Here is a 24,211-nt window from a genome sequence, read left to right on the forward strand (position 1 = left end):
AATTATTGATTTTTCTTTTATGCCAAAAATCATTAGGATATTAAGTAAAGATCATGTTCCATGAAGATATTTTGTAAATCTCCTACCGTAAATATATCAAAACTTAATTTTTGATTAGCAATATGCATTATTTAAAGGCGATTTTCTACGTATTTTGATTTTTTCGCACCCTCAGATTCCACATTTTTAAATAGTTGTATCTCAGCCAAATGATGTATAAATCTCAATTTTGAAAAATTGACCCTTATGACTGGTTTTGTGGTCCAGGGTCACATATGTGAAGATTAGTCAGCTTATCTTTACCATCTTCACATTAATGCATTTCTATAGTATTTTCAAAATACACCATCGCAGCTGTTCCACACTGGCTGTAGAAACAAACAGGACCATGCAAACAGTCAGAGCCACATACCGTGAGAGCAGGAAGAAGAAGAAAAAACAAAGACAACTAAACAGGATATACTATAAGAGACATACAGCTTAACTCAGTTCCCTCACATAAATAACAACTACAACTCAGAAAGAAAGAAGAATGTGACACATCAGCACATGAAGAACTGCAGACCTAAACATCATTTCAAAAGGCTGTTTTTTCTCTTCTAGAATTTATAGTCTCTGCTCTTGGCCCACAAAAGACATTTTTTTAGCCTCTCAAATGGTTGCATAGCAAAAGTCGAAAGAGTATCATTGCCCTGTGGACCTCTAGACATAGTTTACTACCTTATATCATACTTTCCCCGAAGGGACGTTGCTTAGCTGTTATGCAATTTGTTTGTAACAAACTAAATGGTGCACAACACCTGGACTAACTTCAGGACACACTGACTGAGAAAATACAGCAAGAGGCTTGACATGTAAGGTTTGGAATCCACAATGAAGTTGTGCTATTTCTGGTGAATGTATAAATCAAGATGAAACGCAGATTGTATGGCTCATCGTCACTGCATTGCAACATCATTTGAACAACATTCCAAGTACACCACAAATTGCTTCTTTTAAACAAACAAAAATACTTCTAATCACTGACAGCAATTATTGAGAGTGACTACTTCATTTCCTGAAAATCTCATGGGAAGACCAGTGCTAAAAACGGTACAGCCTAACAGGCAAAAGTGGTTTTGAAAAACTAATACCATTTTCAACAAAGTAAAACAAATTTTAAAAATCCATACACCTTGAATATATGCGAGTGACACATTTGAATAATTTTAAAATAGTTTTTAAAATACATTCTCCAGGAAAAATGTTTTATACAAATATTATGCATTAATACATGCATTTTTGGGAAATCGTACCACGTTACATTTCTGAACTAACCTTGCCTAGTCATAAAAATGTCAAATTATCTTGATTTATCAAATTATCTCAAGCTATCTTTTAAGAGACTTACTGACCGGCTCCTCTCCATGACATCACTTCCTGTTTTATTTATTTATTTGTTTGTTTGTTTGATTAATTATTGCATGTTGATTGTGCCACATTACTTTGTGGATAAAAGTTTTTTATTTTTTTTTATATTAATAAGTAATTTTTCCACAATATTTACTATGGTTTTGTTTTTAAGAATTAGGCCTACATTTTTTCATGATTATGATATTAGCACAGGCATACCACATTATAGAAGATGTGCGTTCATCTCATTATTAGCATTAAATTGCATTCGTAGTATGTTTTTGAATAATTTAATGGATGGGACCATAACATTTTATCATTGACTATATTTTTTTTAATTAGGCCTTTTTTCATAATTATGATATTAGCACAGGCATACCACATTATAGAAGATGTGCGTTCATCTCATTATTAGCATTAAATTGCATTCGTAGTATGTTTTTGAATAATTTAATGGATGGGACCATAACATTTTATCATTGACTAACTCTAAATATTACATTAAACATAAAATAAGTGTTATATGGTATTTAAAAGTTGCCTTAATCTTAATGCTGTGAATTTTATGAATACACTCAGGAGAGAATTCATAATGTCTCTGTTGTTTTATCACCACATTTTTCAAAGAAATGAAACAAATCGGTAACGGTAATGGTACAAAGACATCCTGTTTGCAAACAGCAATTTACATTGTAAAATTGTATTGTAATGCTCTTCTCCTTCATTTTATTATCTTTTGATGAATTACAGCTCCCATAATCAATAGAAAATGTACACAAAAATCTCTTTAAAAAACGTATGTTTACTGTATCGCCTGCTTTCTATGGGTGGTAATAGCATGACGTTAATTACAGCAGGCAAATGGTGCTGCCTTTTGTGATTAATGTACAATCTATTTTGAGCCTATTTTACATAAGAATTAAGTGTGTTTGCAACTACGGAGCAAAAAGTGAATTCATCATTCAATACTGCAACGTCTTGTAAGCCACGTCAGTTTCAGTTTATGCCACTGAAGGTCTTTTTGACTGCATTAAAAAGCTCTTAACTCAACTCCATAAACTTTTATGGATACTACCACAGTGACTCAAGTTACTAAGATGTAAGCAGACACAATAGATTACTAGAGTCCAAAGGTAAACCTCCCTTAAATTCCCTTAGCACTCTGGAATTTTCTATACTTTTAGACAAATTAAATTTTTTACTTTGTCTCACATTTCAGACAGACAGATAGTTCACCTACAGATGTACCACGAAAATCACCTATTCTGTCTCCATTTATAACATGCTTACAGTCTTGGTTGTAAAACAAACAGTTTTCAAAACATGGCAATGCTTTGTGATTTGATATACCTTCTCAAATGCACTCTCAGTCACTTGTGCCAAGAGGTTGTTTGACACTCTTGACAGACTAAGATTCCAAAAACTGATTGCATTTAGTAAACTGAAGTTTAGGCGTATTTCATCTGTCTTTTCTGGGAAGTAGAACTGTACAGTGGGTTGTAGATCCATTGTGTATTTAAAAAGGCCCCTATTATGTACAGATGTATGTAAGATCTCACATTTGCACTAAAAAGGTCTTTTCACACTTGAAATAGTAAACTCTGGAACAACAGAATCCTGGGCTACTTAGCTTGACATTTGGCACTGCTCATAATTTAGCTGGGCTTATCAATTAATCCTGGGTATTCAAATGCTGATGTTTCACAATGTACATTCCCAAACCCTGGGTTAACATTCTTATTTGCATCTTTGCTGTGTCAGTGTCATTTATTGGATGCTTTATGTTTACATAAAGGCCCTAGCAATGTGCATCTTAATATTATATATTGCCCACTATATCAAATTTTTTTTCTAAATGGACTTTTCATACTATAAAGCTAAAAATGAAACAGCCCCTTCTTTACCCCAACTGACATGTTTTTCATCACCATTTTGTATAACAGAAAGTTCTGTAATAATATGTAAACAATACATAGGGCTTATTTTATTAGCTATGCTTTTTATTAGTTATGCATCATCATTCTGACTGTATTTGTGGTGCTACAAGAAATTAGTTCTGAATATAGGTCAATTACACATGGAAAATATTGCAAAATAAATGTTATCTTTCTTTGCAAGACAAGTTTCCTTCTTGCCAATTAAGGGCAAAGTTGACGTGTTTAATTTCTGCACCACTAGAAGCAGTAATTGTGTCAAGAAACCTATTTGATACCATTTTAAAGTTTCAGACCATACTTTGAACCCTAATCAAAGGACAAAATTTTTTCCTGTTTGTAAAGGTTTATAAAATAACATTTTACAAAATGTATTTTGTGCATTTTTATATTAAAGAAACAAGTTTAACTTATTTACTTGCATCAAATTTGATAATATTACAATTTCATTCTTCTTACACTCTAAAAAATGCTGGGTTAAATATAACCCAGCGCTGGGTTATAAAGAGACAAACCCAGCTATTGGGTTGTTTTGACCCAGCAGTTGGGTTGTTTTGAACCCAACCGTTGGGTCAAAACAACCCAATAGCTGGGTTTGTCCCTTTTTAACCCAGCATTTTTTAGTGTAAGACTGGCCAGAGGTCATGAGTTTATATTGTATTCTGACAGCACTATTGACAGCACCAGGGGTTAAACGGTCATCATAAAACATGTGAAATGACCTTTTGTCTTCATTTTCGCTGTGCTGCTGGAAGACGATCTCTCATCCAACCGCATGATGCAAAGGTCGGTCAGCCGGTCAGCTGGAGTCATCCGTACCTAAGGTAGCCTTTCTGCGACCCCCTTTGCTCGGGGTCGCAGCTAAAAGAAGGTCTCATTCACCATCTCTGTATCATCGCCAGCTGTGTCAGTCAAACAAACCAACGGCCCATTGAGTCACGGGCCAGCACTTGTAACATTTGCATCATCAACGCATCACTGGCTCATTTGTTTATCTCCAGAAGAAGCCTGGAGAATAGACAACTTGAATGTGCTGCATTCAGATCTTCCTTAGGGTTCAACTGAGCATGTAATAACTGTATCGCACAGGCTTTGTTTTTGTTGTGGTGGCAATGAAAGGTGGATGAGTGCCAATTGCATAAATAAAATAAAAATGCAAGTAAATGCACACAATCATATTAAGAAAGTAAGCAAGCATGGAAGACAGACGGCTGACCGAGGAACAGACACACATTTAGCCATTTAGGTTTACAGAGAGATGATCTCCATACATGGGATGGAAACAGTAAATGCATGTTGTTCAGCCTCTCAGGGGCAGGATTTCTCTACCCAATCCGCTCCGGACTTCTGAATAACCCGCATTTCCTTGTTCCACCTCATAGTTTGCCCGCACTGTAATAATAAACCATTAACTTTGTACTGTTGCTATACGGAAAATTATTGTTTCCCACATATCAGCCATGTTGTCTGCACAAAACACAATAGTTACATGACCTAGTAATCAATCAATCACTGTGTAAAAACTTTCAAGCACAAAGCACCAACAAACCACATAGGAATGCAAATTTGAATTTGAATTTTAAAAAAACAACCTACAGTTATGTATTTCTTCACATCCATCCATGCACATGAGATACACTACTGTTAAAACTGTTTTTTTTGTTTGCTTCCTATTTTCTATTCATCAAAAGAATTCGGCAAATTATGCCAATTATTAGGCAAAAAATATTAAGCAGCAACTGTTTTCAGCATTGATAATAATAAATGTTTCTTGAGCAGCAAAGCAGCATAGCAGATTGATTTCTGAAGGATCATGTGACACTGAAGTGACTGGAGTAATGATGCTAAAAGTTCAGCTTTGCCATCTCAGGAATAAATTACATTTTAAAACATTGAAAAATAGAAACCAATCATTTCAAATTATAATAGTATTTCATTATATTACTATTGTTATTAATGTTATTTCATAATACTACAAAATTTCACTAAGCCCAAATCGTGGCAGCGTTCATTATTTGAATATGTCAATGTACCTTACAAGAATTTCACTTGGGTTACATTGTATTAATAACTTTGATAACTACATTGTTTAATAGCATTATCATATATTTGTCCAATTAGTTACATTTAAGCATTACATAATTACTTGTAAATGGAAATTCCATGAACATTTCACATTTATATGTTCATATTTGAATGTGTATCTATTGATGTTAAGCCCCACATAATTGGTTTGGTAATGTCTTATTCATCAAAACCAATTAATGCATTATTAATGAAACTTTGCCTTATTGTTAGTAATAATATTCTTATTATTATGATTACTATTAATGATAAGAGCATCACAGAGATTTGAGGGTGGGCTTTTGAGGGTATCAAAATATGAACCCATCTAGCAACCCAAAACACCTTAGCAAACACACTGAACCATCAACTTAGCAGCTACCCAGAACACATTTGCAATGCCTTGAAATAACCATTTTAAACAGCTTAACCAATACTAGTAGAGTTGTCAGTGAGTTTTGAATGCAAGCACCATTCAGTTGTACAGAAAATATAAAAATAGAGCTAATATGATAATTATACGAACATGTTGTTCAATATGTGTTTATGTGATTTGAAAAAAATCCTTAACTGTCATCCAAAGCAACGAGAACATATTTCACAACTTGACAACATCAACACAATCGCAGAGCGCGCGTCAGAAAATTCCCGCGAAATATGCAAACGCGCTCACCTTTTTAAAGATACACTTCACATTTATTTAGCTCAGATAAACCTGCATGCGTAGAAACATGCTTATGGAGACATTTGCCAAATAACAGTATCGACACTGACAGTCTAGATTAACCTTACCATGACTTTCACAGCTGTCACGCAATCTAAAGTAACAGAAGTGCTCACATCTGCAGTAATAACGCTTTTTATGTCAGAAGAAGAGAGAGGAGAGTGAAAAGAAAAGGTCAGGTGTGATGTCCTCTCACCTGTGCAGGCTCGCTTTCACCTGTGCCGACGGTGGCCATGTTGAAGTAGACCCCAGAGCAACTTTACACATTGAAATATGTGCCCCAGTGTAGGCTACCAGTGTGCAGCAACTTCCTGCTCTGTCCATTGGCTCCGTTCCTGAAAAAATATGTATCCCAGCATGTAATAACCCTCAAAAAACTTTACTGTTAAATATAGCGAATGCTTTCGAGAAACGTTGTGGAAATATATTAGGCTATACAATTTAAGATATGGCAGCGTGTTAAAGTTGCCTTTATTTTACTTTATTATGTTCCGAAGCTCTGAATTGATGACTAGAGTGGCTATTGAAGTGCAATACATAATTTAACAGAGTGATACGAACCCTTCAATATCAAAACATTATTATTAAGCACAATCTTACATCAATAAACAGTTTTGTATTGACTAAGCCATATGTTTCCACATTTGTCTTCCATAATGTTTATGCTGTTGTGTTTTGTTCACACTGAGCAGGGCATAATCCAATATCATCTACAAAAGTCTTTCTGTAGAATTATCGTATATGTATTTTTACAAGGTTAATAGATAACTTTTGCAAAGATAATAAACCGTTTTCGATTGACGTTAAGGGATTCGAGTTATCGTTGCTGTTTAAAGAACACTAGATGGCGCCATTGTTACATATTTCCAGTTCTTGACATTACATCGACGCTTCTTCTGTATCAATGTGGGGGAGACTGGGGCTAGTTGTCACAAGGAATGCATCTCAGAAACTATGAGGTTTGAGTGTAGGTACACAAGTGTGTGTGTGTGTGTGTGTGTGTGTGTGTGTGCTTGTTTATGCTACATATGCCTACAAGGATAGTAAAACCTGACATTTTTCAGGCCTGCGGTCCCCACAAGGGAAAAAAATTATTAAAATAGTAAATTATGTTTATCTGAAAGTGTAACAATGCAAACAGGTTTTCTGTAAGGGGTAGGTTTAGGGTTAGGGGATAAAAAATATCGTTTGGTCAGTATACAAGTAATAGAAGACTATGGAAAGTCCCCACAATTCACAGAAACAAACGTGTGTGTGTGTGTGTACCTGTTCTTATATCCCGGTGGAGACTTAAACCTGAATACACACAGACTCAAGGGGACTCGTGGTCATGGTGGGGACCTCAATTTAGGTCAAGCTTATAAAACAAGTGTATTAATCATACAGAATTAAGTTTTTTGAAAATCTAAAAATGCAGAAAGTTTTCTGTAAGGGGTAGGTTCAGGTGTAAAGTTGGTCTAGGGTGATAGAATATACAGTTTGTACAGTAGACGTGTTTTAATGTACATTTTTAATTTTGTGATATTTAATATGGGTAAGCAAGTTCTTGGGTAACAAGAACACAATGGACACATAAGGTTCAACTATTATGTAAAATGTAAATTTCTGTCATGTATTTAATATGGGTAAACGAGAACACAATGGGGAGCATTAGGGTCAACTATTATGAAGGTATATTTTATATTGGGGCAAGTTGTCACAAGGGTTTTATATGTTGTAGTACAGGTTACTTACAAATTCTTTAGGCTAAATATTTTACATTGCTTTTTATACATTTTTGATGTTGAATGATGTTTGGTGCTTCCTATTTGCTTTTAGTTACATACAGTAATAATGTGAGTTTTATGTATATTTTATGTATATTTATACTGTTATGTTAGAATCATTATTATACTCATACCTTTTGTTCTAAAATTGTGAAAAGAAAAGTCAGAATTGTGAGATATAAACACAATTGTGAGGTGAGAAAAACGTTCAAACTGTGATATAAAAAGTTCCAGGGCAGGTTAAAAAAAAACAGAATTGCGAGATGTAAACTGAGAATTCAGAGAAAACAAGTCAGAACTGCAAGATAAAGCTCAGAATTCTGAGGAAAATGTCAGAAATGCTAGATGTAAATTTAGAATTCAGAGGAAAAAGTCAGAATTGCACGATGTAACCTCAGAATTCATAGGAAAAAAGGCAAATGTGAAATATTAACTTACAATTGCGAGTTTATAACTTGAAATTCTAAGAAAAGTCAGAATTATGACATGTAAACTTAGAATTGTGAGAAAAAGTCCATTGCAATTCTGTTTATATCTCACAAGTCAGAACTGAGACAAAAAAATGTCTGAATTGTCAGATATAAACTCAAATTGTGAGGAAAAAGTCAGGATTGTAAAATAAAGGCACTTTTATTTTTTAATTCCACAAGCTTTAATACATATAGCCTGTTTACCCACGTTTGATTAATTAAGACACATAACCCATATGACCTGCAGTATCTTCATTGGCCTCCAGGGGTCTGCAGATACTCAAAAGAAAAACCCTAAATACTACAGAGAACACAGAATAGATGAACAGAAATATGTATATCCAGACAATTTCCTAAAGTACCGTTGACAAGATTTTAATGAACAAGATACGTCAGCACAAAAAAGAGCAAATAGTCTAATCTCTCCAAAACCCCTTGCATTGCAAATGTCAAGCAAATCTCATGCACTTGCATAAATAAATCTTTTAGAAACATGCATTATGCCTTAATTTCTGCAGAAAAACGTTTCTGCAGTCCCTGAAAAACGTTTTTCAGGGACTGCAGATGCAAAATAGCCTTCTGGCTAATTCTGGCACATTGTGCATTTATGTATTGTTGATGTGCATTGTCCCTGTTAAATAAACCTGAAATAAATAAATAAATTGCACTTGACTCACATACAAACAAAATTACATTTTATTCATGAATAAACGTTATGACTTCATGTCATGATTTGTTTGTCTTACCTAGGCTGCCATTTAAAGAGGAAGACACGCCAGTAAAAAGCCTGTCTTCTTGGGACACGTGTCTACTGTTGGCCACTGCCTAGGCCAAGGAATTATACATCCAGTAATCAAGCAAATCTCATACACTTGCATAAATAAATATTTTAGAAACATGCATTATGCCTTAATTGCACTTGACTCACATACAAACAAAATTACATTTTATTCATGAATAAACATTATGACTTCATGTCATGATTTGTTTGTCTTACCTAGGCTGCCATTTAAAGAGGAAGACACGCCAGTAAAAAGCCTGTCTTCTTGGGACACGTGTCTACTGTTGGCCACTGCCTAGGCCAAGGAATTATACATCCAGTATCCAGATGGGACTGCATGGAGCGTTAATACAGGATAAATCTAGGGAGGTTTGTAAACGTGGCTACTTGCACATCAGCCTTACGTAACATGTCTCTGGACAGATTTTGCAGGGGCACAATCAAACTTGGCTTGGCTTTTGCCATCTGTTTACCCCTTTGAGATTGATCATTGCAGTTTAAAGGCTGGTTGTATTCAACCAGAGCAGTCTATGCGTGAACAAGAATGTATCAGTTAGACCTGTCGCAATAATCAATATATCGACTTATCGCGCAATATATATACATGACCTCAATAATTTTTGGTGACGGAATATATTGCCCATTATATTTACTAAAAAATTCGGGGGGTAAAATACACGTTTTTCGGCAGGGATCTTCCAGTAAAATTCACATTCCAGGGGCTAAATATCACGTTATTTGGGTCGCTACAACATGAACAAGGACATGAACAACAACCCGCGGCAACAGTGTTAAAGTAGCCCAATTCCGCGGGAAAACCGCGGACTTGGCAACACTGCTTATGAACCACCCGAATATAGCGTTTCCTTGTTTACCGCTGTAAACAAAGCAGAGCTGCGCTTTACACAGAGAAGAAAATGCCATTGCCATCGAAACTTTTCTCAAGACAGTTCCCTTCAGTGATACATTAATATAACCCCAGAAATGTAATGCATTTTTGTACTTATTTTACTGTTATTTTCGGGATCTACTGGGACAGTGATAAAGATCTACCGATCTATCGATCGCGATCGACGGGTTGGCGACCACTGCTTTAGACTATCTATAGCCTATATAAACTAACGATGAGGCAATAATAATTGGCTCAAATAAAATATCAAAACCAAGTAATCGCATGGTTTTATTGAACAACACTGTTAAAATACATAATACAATATGCCTATACATAATATGAACATAACCAACTTAAGTACATTAAGTATTATAACAAATACCTGCAGAGGGCGCCAACAGCATGGTGACGTTTCACTTTACAGAGTGGTTAAACAACGTTGAAATCCATTAAATTTTAATATTTGGCCACATGTAAACTCAGAAACTTTTATTTTGAAATCGCGATATACAATAAATGACATATTTAGAAATAGGTTGATGTATTCTCCTGTGTTGGCAAAGGTTTATAAATGATTAAGCTACGTTACAAATCTAGTGAGATAATGCATACTGTTTTCCCAGATGAACGTTAAGCAATTCAGTTTCAAAGCATATATGCAGAGGAAGAGTTTAGCTCCTTTCACACACACAGTCTTTACTGGTAAATTACCGGTAAGTTACCATTAAGATAAAGAGATCATGTGTGAACAGGACTTTTAAAAAAATCCCGGTAAATTTGTTCTGGCAATCATATCGTTCTTATGGAGATGACATGATTACTCTGAGCTGTTTACAAAGGCTGAGTTTCTTTTATCCTTACATAATGATATTTTTGACAGCAGCAAACTAAAATTGTAAGGGGAATAAAATAAATTAAATATATTAAAAGTGAGAATGTCTATAAATGGATGTAAATGAGAATATGAATAATACAGTCTTACTCTGTTCACAAAACACATTTCATCAGTATATTGAAAAATACACATTAAAATCCCTTTAATAAGCCCTTATGTCTTCTGTGTGAACACAGTTATGTAACCATTTGAAATGATACTCTGTAACTCATTCGTCATCACACAGCTAATACACTAGTATCATTCAAATTGTAACGGTCACGCATTACACAAGTTACCATACTCTTGTTAAACAGATATATTTCCCTAAATATATACATATTTACAATTTTTGGGTCTTTTTTGTAAGAATATCACATTCTGAGGTACTTTTACCATTTACATTTAGATCGGTGGCCGAAATCATAAAACAGACCAACTGTCGCTCTACCAAACTAACCGTGACAAACTCATCTCGATTATTTTTCCCATGCCAATTTGTTTGACTACAAAGACATAACAAATGTGAGCTTAAATGTTTTGACATACTTGAGTTATCAAGAGGACAAGCAAATTTTGTTGCTTTCCTCAGTCGCAGCTCATCAGTGTCTGAAGTAAACACAGGGCATCACTATGACAACCCACATTGGCTCCCCCTACTCCCCCTACTGGCTGAAACTGCTTTGTTTTCAAACTCGTCCAAAATCGCGTACTGTCTGAGTAGGTAGGCCTACTACATTCGAATTGAATTTAAAATCGCGAATGTTAAAAAAAAATTAGAATGGATATGGGTAGTAGTATGAATGAAATTCGTACTACTACATCCGCCATGAAGTAGTAGCCTAGGTCATCCGGGTACTTTTCGCCTACTGTTTTTCGAATGAATTTGGACACTACTCATCTCACATACTTTCGCATACTCGGAAGTATGTGGTTTCAGACGCAGCATGAGTATACAAATCTGTCTTTCTTTTTTCAATTTCATCATAAATTAGTTATTAAATTATATATATATATATTAAATTATATGAATATAAATATACACATGTAAATACATGTAAATAGTTTCTAAATATATACTGTATGTGTGTGTATTTATATATACATAATAAATATTAAATAAGAATACAATACATGAGAGTAAATGAGAATAAATGAATATACTTCCATATTGCGGTGAAATAAAATCATATTCAGGTATGACATCAGCTAAACTAGGGGAAATAAAATAAATACAATAATATAATATAAAGTAATAAAAAGTGTGAATGTCTATAAATGAGAATATGAATAAAATTATTACAAATACTAAAATAAAACAAACATATTGTAAAATATTATATGCATAAAATCCACAGCTGCAAAACCAGTTAATCTGATCATCCAGTAAAACTCATATAATTAAAATAAAATATATATAAACATATAAAACATTATGAGATATAATAATAATAATCATAATATCTTAATTATAAATCTTTATATTATAAATCTTAAATTCATTCACATCTGCAATTCATTTTTAATCTACACTCAAACTCAAAGCTATGCTGATTGTATAAATTACAATTAAAACAATGGATTAAATTAGAAAAGAATGCAAAAAGAAGCTTTTTCGCTGCATGATGATCCCAGACTTTTGGAGCCCACTGTATGCATGGCCACCTCTCAGAACTGACATGAGTATAAATGACTACCAGACACACACACACACACACACACACACACACAGCAATTATTTTCAAAATGATCCTTCTTCCTGAAGCCATGAACATAGGCATCTAATTGTGCCACTGGCTAAAGACTGATTAGCACACTCACCTGCCAACTCTGTCTGCACATCAACGGCTTTAGTAGATTAAAAGGATTCCCACATCACTAGTCCTGGCTATCTTGATTAACCACAGGATCAGGATATGGAAAAAGGCCCCGCTTTGTCACGTAGCACCAAATTTAAATGTAAAATGAATTTTTGTCGTATGAAGCACAAAGTAAATTATCATAATATTGGTATTTGCAATTGTATTGAGATGGCAAATTACTGAAGAAATGCACAGTGATTTATTTGTGATGCTTGATATGACGTGGAAATAATGTGCAGTTTTAGAACCTTCATTTAAAACGTTTAAACCAATTGTGACGTATCATTGGTTATGCACAGAAAAATATGAAAATATGAGTCTGATAGCTGGGTCATATCAGGAATTTTATGTGAACCGTTCAAATTAATTCAAAGGATTACAGATTACAAATTGGAAATTTTCACTTGTATGTTATGCTCCACATGATATCACCTACTTGACAAGCAGGCATGCTAAGACATCCCAGGACTGAAGCTGAATAATCCTGTTTACAGGATGTGTCCCACTCAACTTTGCCTTCATTCATTTACTGCCTCCAGCAAACCAAGGGATCAGGCTCCTAGCAGTTATAAATATATCTACGTCACGCACTTCATGCATGATTCAAAAACATCCTCTGGGTTTATAGGCATGAGACGGGGCCCTGAAGTATCTCTTGATGTGCGTCTGGCTCCGCCGCCCTGGTTTCATTCATAATTTGAGCTGTGTTTCTCCGAGCAAGTAAAAAGACTAGGAAATTGCTAGAATTAGGGCAGTCTGTTCTTCTACTGGATTCACAGGTCTGGTCTATTTTGATGTACACTGGGACTATGCTGTTATGAAACAGAACTAATCGGCCATTCAGGTTTTTGCTCATCCAATATATGCAGAAGATAATATCGGAAATGAGTCGATGGTAATCTACTTATTTGGATTAAAATGATGTAGTAGACCACAGAGATGTCAGTCATTTAGCATCTAATCAGGGTGTAAGGAAATGAAGTGTGCACATCTGACTGTGCTCGTAACATAAATTCATATACATTTCGAAATTTACAGCATCAGTGTCATTAGATTAGCCAGATGGCTGACAGCCTTGACAGTGACTGACACTTATGCGGTCACATGTCAAGTCAAAGGAGTAATTACATTTGAAGACCTATCTTATTTTAAATGAACGCGTTTCGCTTTGGGTTTCACTGAAAATAAGCGTCCAAGAAGCTGGCTGATGCTCTTCTTCGGCTCACAGCACATATGAGGCACCTTGTTTTCCTGAATGAAATCGTACGCGCGCGCTATTAATAGCACCGGCGCTATGACGTCACAATGGAAGTCGCATCTGACTCGCGACAGATGATGATTCTCTCAAAGAGCCTCGCGATCGGGAAGGACACACTATAGGCTACCCGCATATTTATCAGTCTGTACGCTTGCAGATATATAGGAATTAACTTTTTTTTTGCTCACAGACGGGGACGTAGTGACGGTTAGGAGATGGTTTTGCAGCATTTGCCCAGCTAGCGACGAGCGTTTGTTCTTTCATCAGCGAGCTGCAGTCACTGTATAGGCTACTCAATTGACTTCTGACAACAATAAACACACACATCACAAAGACACGGTGCGTATGCTTGTGTCCACTGTGTGATGGTTTTTGTTTGCAGGGTGGTGTCCTTATGTAATTCATCATGCAACCTCGTGGGACAGTTGATCAACTTACAAAGAGACAACGATGTGTCGTTTTTAACAATAAACACACACATCACAAAGACACGGTACGTATGCTTGTGTCCACTGTGTGATGGTTTTTGTTTGCAGGGTGGTGTCCTTATGTAATTCATCATGCAGCCTCGTGGGACAGTTGATCAACTTACAAAGAGACAACGATGTGTCGTTTTTTATACAATTTGTGTAATTTTTGGTTTATTATGAAATTATTTCCCAAAATTACAAATGGTGGGGTAATGTCAGTATTCTCTATGCATTACATCTGTGATAAAAAAAGAAGAAAAAAACATTGCTTTGAAAATATTTGACCCATAATTCTGCTTCTTGTGGGAGCATCTAAATTAACTGGTTTTATTTATATTAATAATAGTAATAATAATAATAATAAAGAATCAACCTTATGTAAGAATTAGAAGAATCAACCTTGTGTCAGATGAGCTAGAAATAATGTATTGCATGCATGCATAAATGTGTAGGCTATGTTTACATGACTTATGCACAGTCATATCTCTTGATTTAAGTGTGAGTTCAAACTTCAGTGCAACAGACACTCCAGACTGATGTGCTCTAAATAAAAATCATTATGTTATGACATAGCCTATCTTTGATTCTTAAAGTACATTTACCTTGTCCATTTCTACTTGATTTCCACTTTGTTTTGTCCAACTTGAATTCATCTGTAATTGGAAGTGGCTGGAAAAAGTGCACTCAACCTTGGCACCACTTTGGTTTAAATCATTTAAGACAGCAATTAAGTTTCCAATTTTAGTGAGTTTTGTGTGTGTGTGTGTGTGTGTGTGTGCATGTGTTGCTCAGTATTTGAACTGATTCCAGCTAAAATTCATTATTTGATTACAATGTCCTAGACTTTAAATTACATTGGAACAGACCCTAAAAATGCCAATTAGTCTGCCATTACACTGTATATGAAGAGATTGTACACTCTAAAAAATGCTGGGTTGTTTCAACCCAACTTTGGGTCAAACATGTGTTGCTCAGTATTTGAACTGATTCCAGCTAAAATTCATTATTTGATTACAATGTCCCAGACTTTAAATTACATTGGAACAGACCCTAAAAATGCCAATTAGTCTGTCATTACACTGTATATGAAGAGATTGTAACATAAAAGATGAGTGGATAAGACTGTGTGTTGGTTATAGAGTGCCTAAAGTCTAGAGATGTTATGAATAGAGGTGCATGAATGGATGCCTTACTCTAGTGTTTAAACCATAAGTTTACATATAGCTGACATATATGCTGATTAACATCATGTTGAAACTGAATTTTTAGGTTTAGAAATGTAGGTCTTAGTGTGTATTAAGATGATTTTTCAGTGAATTTTTTACACCTCACCTTTAAGATGTCAGCTGAAGATGTATTGAATGTGTGAAGGTGAAAACTAGAGATGATGCTGCATTTTGCATAATGCCCTTTATTTGCGTCTCTCCAGTTGTTTCACTAATTGGAGTCATTAAAGGCCATATCCGTAATTTAATATTGTATTATGTAATAAAATGTTCCCTTGGAGTTAAGACGTGAAAAATAATTGTATGATTTTAATATTAAGTAATAAAATCGCATGGATGACGTTTACTGTTAGTGTTATTATTCTATGATTACATTAGATGCCAAGTTAACAGCCAGAGCTGTTATTACACATACAACAACATTGAAACACTTTTTTTTTTTTTTTTTGCAAAATGTCGCGTTTAGTCTAATTTTTCTGCTTTCAGGTATTTAAAAAAAAAAAACACTATTGAACACAAAGTACACAGACCTTTCTTGTGTGTCACATGACCAAACACGACTAATTTTAATATGTACATTTGCAAAGCTAATGTATGACTTCAAAAGACTTACAGCACATAAGTTGTATTGATTTTTATGATACTTTTGTTGGTCACCATTCACTTACATTGTATAGAAAAGAGGAGTGTGAATATTATTCTAAACATCTTCTTTTGTGTTCCTCAAAAAAATTAATTAATTTAATTACTTTTTTTTGGGGGTGAACTATGCCTTTAATTCCTTTTCAAATGAAATTAATTGCATTAGGGTGCATTATATTAATTTATTTAGTATGGCAATCAGTGTGACTCAAATTAAACTACGATGCTGAAAATAACATAAATATAAGGGCATGCATGAGAAAATTGCACAGTGCTCTCTGGATAATATCTTATAACAAATTACCAGAGAAAATCTTAATTGCTTCTTCAGTTCACAAATGCCACCACTTTACTGAACAGAAAGAGAGGAAGCATCCTGCCATCAGATGCTTTCATCATTCGCTCTGACATCAGACACTGAGCTATTTGCAACTGAATGCGGGTCGAACATGACAGCTGAACACTGTTATGGTAACTCATGGCCATTTTGTGTCAAGCACTTAGTTAATGAGGTCTTTCTTTGCATTCATCACACACTCACTGCTTTTATGCTTTTTTTTCTGACATTTTCAGTGCAGGATAAACAAAATATTCTCATTTTGGTTTGTAATGGCGGTAACATAATTAACATAAATTATGTTATGTTCACAGATGTATTTACAAGACATTTAGAATGCATAGCATGCAGCATTCATGTTCGTATTGTTGCTACTTCATTCAAGGTCATTTTATGTTTTTCTGTTAATAAGACAATTACTGGCCAGTTTTAAAGAAAGAGTTTGCTTGGTGTTATCAGTCATGCATAATATGTCAAACCCAATTCACTTTTTTATTTTTAGGAATTGATGGTAGAAACGTCTTGATTTATAATGTTAAAAACCTAGGCTGTCTTAATCCACTCCCTACTTCACTAGTAGTGCACTGTCTAGTGAATTAAATTCATTAAAGTGCACTGAAACGTTTACTCCCTAAAAATTCCCAGAATGCACCATAAAAAAGAGCATCAGCTGATGATTTTATTTACTTAATGTGGCCAGAAATAATATCAGCAGAATATTGCTCATGGCTTGTAATAAAGCAATGTTTTTTGTCATGTCGAAGGTAATTTAGTCATCAGTGTTCCAATGCTTAATGGATTGTTAGCACCCAAATTCATGTTCATGATTCGCACTAGCTAGGGAGGGGAATGTGACACACTTCAAGAATCCCTATTAGAAGAAATTATATTTCTGCAGCAAGAAATGCACGATTCCTTTAGTGGACGATGGCAAACGGGTGATCGTACATTATTCACTTACTCGTGTGGTGACAGGTGTTGCCCCCCTCCCCAGGATAGACTTTGTACTAATCTTGCTACAGAAAGGTATGCCAGCAGTGCGCCAGAATGTCTGCATGTCATCCTTTTTGTGCTTTTGTTTCGTCTGTTTTGTTGATCATGTTTGTTCCAGTCCTCACAGAGGCAGCCAAACAAAAAAGCATTGCCGAAGGAGTTTGTGGTCTCCGTCATAAGACTTGTGTAAACTACAGGCAATCTTTTCCGTGCTGTCAACGGGTCAATGTCAGGCTGACATTGAGATCGCAGGTTTTGCATGTCCACCAAACACTGAAGGACTGTGGTTTTGCTATGGATACCGCTTGGCACCTGTCACATTCGGCACTCTTGGCTTAAAATCCCGGTAGCATGCGTGTTACGTGGTGTCTTGCCCTGTGTTGTTAAACAGATGAGTTTTCATTGGATGGTTACTCGATTTACTTCTCAACTTTTACTTTCGAAGGTCTGACGTCGTGGTTCTCTGCTTTTCCATCGCCAACCCCAACTCCCTACACCATGTTAAAACCATGTGGTACCTCGAGATCAAGCACTTCTGTCCTCGCACACCTGTCATTTTGGTCGGTTGCCAGCTGGACTTGCGCTACGCTGACCTGGAGGCAGTCAATCGAGCTAGGCGACCATTATCAAGGTACTGTTAACTAAAGCCCCTGTTCTTCTGAATCCAATAAGTTGGAACTTGGATATTCTTTGACAATTCCCCTGCAACAACTTCTCAGGAATTTGCATATGCTCTTGCCAGGAGCGCTGTCATATTACCGCTGTATTTATTTGTCTCTCACAGGCCCATTAAACCCGGAGATATTTTGCCTCCAGAGAGTGGAAGGGAGGTCGCCAAAGAGCTTGGCTTCCCATACTACGAGACAAGCGTTTTCGATCAGTTTGGCATCAAGGATATCTTTGATAATGCCATCCGAGCAGCCCTCATTACCAGACGCCACCTACAATTCTGGAAGTCCCACCTGAGGAAGGTCCAAAAGCCACTGTTGCAGGCACCATTTCTGCCACCCAAAGCCCCTCCACCACTTATTAAGATCCCTGAGTGCCCAACCAAAAACCGGGATGGCCCGAAGCAGCTTCTTGAGAACCCCCTGTGTGCTGATGTTATGTTCATCATTCAGGAACACATCCACTTGTTTGCCCACAGGATCTACCTGTCTACCTCATCCTCCAAATTCTTCGACCTCTTTCATATGGACTTCTCAGATGAGTCCCAGTGCTTGGTGGTAACTGAGCGTCACGGGCGGGATCAACTGATGCGCACACTAAGCCTGGACACGGAAGAGGACATCACCGTTCTCCCCAATCTTTCACCTTGCTCGCTCAGGGCATCCAAGAGTGACGGAACCCTCAAGATGATGAGTTTCAGTGGGATGCACCGGCGCACCAAACTGTCTCTGGCCTCTTGGAGCAAGGCCTTCCAGAGCATCCACAAGGAGAACGGGATCAATCCGATCACAGGTGCACCAGCTCTCATGACTGTCGTCAAGATGGATCATTCCATCCACCATGGACCATTCAGTGCTGTCCTACGCTTCCTCTACACTGGTGAGCTGGATGAGAAGGAGAAGGACCTGATGAAGATCGCCCAGATCGCAGAGATCCTAGAAGTGTTTGATCTTAGGATGATGGTGGAGAACATCATGAACAATGAGGGCTTCATGAATCAAGAGATCACAAAAGCGTTCCATGTGAGAAAGGCCAACCGAATCAAAGAGTGTCTCGCCAAGAATAACTTCACAGGTATTGAGGAACCAAGATGTGTTTGTTTTAACTCTGAATGAGAAAGAAACACAGTCTCTTTAAAATTATTTTTAATTATTTGCTGCAACATCCTCCTGAAATATGCTTATTCTAGTTGAAAGATATCTTTGTAAAATATAGTTTCTCATCAGTTTTGGACTCTCTTTGCAGATGTGGTGTTCAGGTTGGATGATGGCACCATTAACGCCCACAAACCACTGCTGATCTCTAGCTGTGACTGGATGGCTGCCTTATTTGGGGGCTCTTTCATGGAGAGTGCAAATGATGAGGTGAGTGTGAAAACAATATTTAATGAGCTCCAGTTAGGGCACTGACAAGTCTACAGAACATCTTTATTTCGTCCTAAGCATTAATGAGTCTGCCAGTTCTCAAGCAGATGGTACAAGGTCACACCGCTCAGACATTTACATGCGCTTACATACTCAAATAGATGCGCACTGACACATTTTACAGACACTGGCTTGTCAACAAATTGCGTCAAATTCTTGAATAACTAAAATAGTCTCATCCTGGTGTCTCTAAGTGACGTTTTGAAAATCTATTTCTGCAGTGATGAATGATCTGTCAGTTCTCATGACCTTTTTGGAGTGCATGGTGTTTGTCTTTTTTGTGGCATTCATTTGTATTTTGTTTTGCATTGATTTTTTATTTCAGTTTAGCTGTAGTAATTGTTCATTCAGGACTTTATTTGGGAATTTGGGAAACTGTTTTCATTTTTATTTTGTTTCAGTATTAGATTTAGTTTCCACAAGTCATTTTTTCAATATTTAAAAAAATATTTTTGTCTTTGTAATCATTTTTATTAATGTATAAATAATAAACTTATAGTACAGTTAGCCTCATACTTTTCCATTTATAGCCATTTACATGCATAATTCATAATTGATGAGCTGAGATGCAGAATCGATACAGACACTTCCTGCTGTTTGATGCAAACATTATGCTTTTTGCTCATTCCACTGCTGCCACATGCACACTTAATCCTGTTTCCACTGTCCAAATAGATGCTTTCATCTGTGGCACTGTTCATTAATTTCCTCCTTAACAGGTGGAATAAAGCAGACCGAGTTTCCTCCCTAAGGAGGAAAAGCAGACGTCATTCAGAGACAGTGATCTGTTTCCCTCTACGGTTAATCTTTGCACCAGGGACTAAATACATGATGGCCGTTTTTGTTTTTTGTTTTTTGCCTTAGTGCTCTGACATTTCATGCCAGTGTAACAATTGGGACAGATATATTTTAGACAGCGTCCTACTTTCAGACTTAAGTCCACAGTGCTTGCTGAAATCCTCTTTTTCTTTGCACTCTCTTTTGGAGTGGTTAGACTACCCCGGCAAAACACAGCAATCTACCGTGCTTGCCCTTGAAGAGTATTATGTAATGAGTTACGTAGCAGCATCTGTCTGCGTGAGCTGCCCAAATGTGCTTAGTAATGCTGGACTGCTGGTGAGCCGGCCATCAGTTTCATAGAGATTAAAGACCAAATAGTCTCCTCTCCAGAGGTCATCTGACCAGAGTCTGTTAAATACACAATATATATAATGGCTGAATTAAAATATATAATGATTAATCATTTGAGTTTTACACTTCTTTAGTAATCACCTATAAATCCTATGAAAGTCAACATGTAATCATCCGTGCATGTTATTACAAAAAAGGTTTGTATGTGTAATTTTTCATTAAAAAATAACTAAACCATTTTAAATAAAAGAACTCCCTAAAAAAATTTATTCAGTAAATCTCTATAAAAAAGAAAATGTAATAACAACAATATTATATACAATATTTGTAAAAACTAAAAGTTTAAAATAATTATGATTTTTTTTTTAATGATTTTGGAAGAAGTCACCAAGTTTACCAAGATTAAAAATACATTTAAAAAAAAAACAGTTATGTTGTGAAATATCATTATAATTTAAAATGATTTTCTATTTAAATATATTTTAAAATTTGATTTATTGTGATTTTCAACAGCCATTACTCCAGTCTTCAGGGTCACATGATCCTTCAGAAATCATTTTAATATGCTGATTTGGTGATCAAATATTAATAATGGTTCTTATTATTATCAATGCTGAAAACAGTCTTTCCTGCATAATATTTAATTAGAAACCATGATTTTTTTTTCAGGATTCTTTTATGAATAGAAAGTTAAGTGAACAGCATTTATTTGAAATACAATTATTTTATTACATTATAAATGTCCTTATTGTCGCTTAATGTTTTACTCTATTTTTTTTTTATCAAATGCAGCCTTGAAGAGGCTTTAAAAATATATAATAATTATTTTATTATTATTATATTAATAATAAAATAAAAAATCTTTCAACTTTTGACCAAACTTTTGACCGGTAATAGTAATAAAACTGGTTTTATTGAGGGCAAACTGTTATGTATAGTAGTTTGACTAAATCAACCTGACACATTGGTTTAGACTGAGCAAAAACAAATCTTTGGGGTAACATCTGCAGGTTACAACAGGTTTTTTTGTGTGCAACTTATAACTTGCTTCTTAACCGACTTTCCTTGTTGATAGATCTCCCAGTCCTCTTATTTTTCAACCTCTCCAACAACCTGTCGTCTATGAAATCAATCCCCGAAGTACAAAGTCAAATCTTGTTCTACATTTTATCCCAACGATTTCCTATTTCCCTCAGAATCGTCACATTTCAGAAGTAAATGGCTTGTAAATGCTATTTCACGCTGACTAGCGGCACCAGATGGAATTGACAAAATTGATTGTTTGAAGAATAAAGAAGATTGTGTGTTGCCAGGTCTCATTCCCCAACACCAGCAGGGTATGTATGCAGGCAGTGCTGGAGTATCTCTACACCAATCAGCTGTCGCCCATGGCAGACCTGGACCCAATGGAGCTAATCGCCCTGGCCAACAGACTGTGCCTTCCACGGCTCATCGCCCTGACAGGTGAGCTCTCTGCCACACGCTCCGAATGACACACAAAACAACACACGCGTTCCTCAAGCACAGGGCAGAGCTGCTCGGCCACCTCGAATCTAAAGCAAACAGGCCTTTTAGCCCTTTCATTCTGTGTTGCTTAGCAACGAGCGATGTCAAGGTGCCAAATAAAATAGAACGTCTCGGCGGAGCTTTGTGTGGCACACACTACAATCTGTCCGGCGGACGTCATCTAATGACGTGGTGGTGACAGGCTGAAATTTATCTGTGACTCCAGATGCAGCTATTTACCTCAGGTTTTGCATAGCCTGCGCCGCCCCGGAGGAAAAAACATTTTCTTTTTTTGTGTATCAGTTTATTTACAGTCTGCAAGAGTAGGGAGTGTAAATAACTTGAATTTGTTTTGAAGTTTGGAGTAAATAAAACTAGAAAATTCTATTTCAGTCTTTCTACTTCAAAATTTCATGTTTAATTCGGTGTTTCTTGCTTTTTCTTTGTAATTATTTGTGAAATTTACTAGCAATTTCCGAGTAAAAATGGTTTCTAAATCAATTTTCTCAGCTCATCTAAATGTGCCTTCTGTTTAACAGATGTTTTCTCTCCTCAGAGCAATACGCTGTGAGCGAGTTAGTAAAAGCATCTAAAGATGGACAGGAAATTGATGGAGAGGTACTCATCTATCTAGAGCTTGCTCAGGTAAATCTGTCTTTAGTTATTAAAGTGGATAATTGATTGTGGATAAAAGTGTCATAAATGTGTAAATGTAAATTTTAGTGCTAATATTGTAATATAAATAAATATTAGTGCCAATTAATCACGTAGGTTTAATTTGGTGAGTGGCGATTAATCGCCCCTAACGTTAAAACTTGTTATCGTAAATATCTGTACTAAATACGCAAATTAAATTACAAATACAGTACAATACAATACAAATGCATGTTATATCTTAATATTCCTTGGGACCAAACCGAGCTAAATATAATGCTTCTGTTGCTTGGAATAATCTACAAATTAATATAAAACTACTTAATTTTAAGCATACTTCCATTAAGGTACTTTTAACAGATTCTGTGCTTTATTCCCCTGGTAAATTGTTGTTGTGATTCATGATTCATGTGTTGTATTGTGTTTGATGTTGTAATATTTTTTTGTATATTTATGTTATTTGTTGCGGCCAGGTCATGCTTGTAAAGGAGAGTTTTCAAAGAAATGAAATCAATTTGAATCAGCATAAAGGAAATATATTTTCATAATATTTGTTTAATGGCATCTTTTTGCTGAGTACTGTCAAGGACTTATCAATAACTCTATTAAACTTTTATTTTCAACTCTGACAACTGATGATAAAATTAGTAATTATAGCCTTTTATGTGGGATTGGTACCTGAGAACGCCGTGTTTTGCAGGACAAGGGGCATGTAATTTGTGTTAGATGTTCATGCTAAAAACATTAGTGTAGCCTCATGAAATAAAAATAGATATTGCAACAGATATTTAAATGTTCATCATTCCATATTAATTAGATAAATAATCTCAAGATTGTGTGTGTGTGTGTGTGTGTGTGTGTGTGTGTCTGTGTCTGTGTGTGTGTGTGTGTGTGTTATATTTCCTAGCCCTAGTAAATATATTTTTTATTAAAACATACACTTAAAGAAATGACTGGCAACATTAGTTGCAAACAGAGTACTGTAAACAAACAGAACCAGGCTCAATGATTTAAAGGGGTCATATGATGTTGCTAAAAAGAACATTATTTTGTGTATTTGGTGTAATGAAATGTGTTTATGTGGTTTAAGGTTCCAAAAACATTATTTTCCACATACTGTACATTATTGTTTCTCCTCTATG

The 24,211-nt window shown here is 35.7% G+C and overlaps 1 protein-coding gene across 1 annotated transcript in view; it reads left to right on the plus strand.

Annotated features, from left to right (window-relative positions):
* The window catches only part of LOC107745661 (rho-related BTB domain-containing protein 1-like), a 31,780-nt gene that overhangs the window by 3,802 nt on the left and 3,767 nt on the right, over nucleotides 1–24,211 (plus strand). The window contains exons 2-7 of the mRNA XM_016559586.1: nucleotides 17,883–17,937; nucleotides 18,082–18,316; nucleotides 18,470–19,428; nucleotides 19,600–19,718; nucleotides 22,223–22,373; nucleotides 22,972–23,060. Coding sequence (XP_016415072.1) covers nucleotides 17,883–17,937; nucleotides 18,082–18,316; nucleotides 18,470–19,428; nucleotides 19,600–19,718; nucleotides 22,223–22,373; nucleotides 22,972–23,060 — 1,608 coding nt within the window. The remainder of the gene's footprint in view (nucleotides 1–17,882; nucleotides 17,938–18,081; nucleotides 18,317–18,469; nucleotides 19,429–19,599; nucleotides 19,719–22,222; nucleotides 22,374–22,971; nucleotides 23,061–24,211) is intronic.

The sequence above is a fragment of the Sinocyclocheilus rhinocerous genome, unplaced genomic scaffold (assembly GCF_001515625.1).
Source record: "Sinocyclocheilus rhinocerous isolate Xijiao unplaced genomic scaffold, SAMN03320098_v1.1 scaffold768, whole genome shotgun sequence".
In the NCBI taxonomy this organism is placed as follows: Eukaryota; Metazoa; Chordata; class Actinopteri; order Cypriniformes; family Cyprinidae; genus Sinocyclocheilus; species Sinocyclocheilus rhinocerous.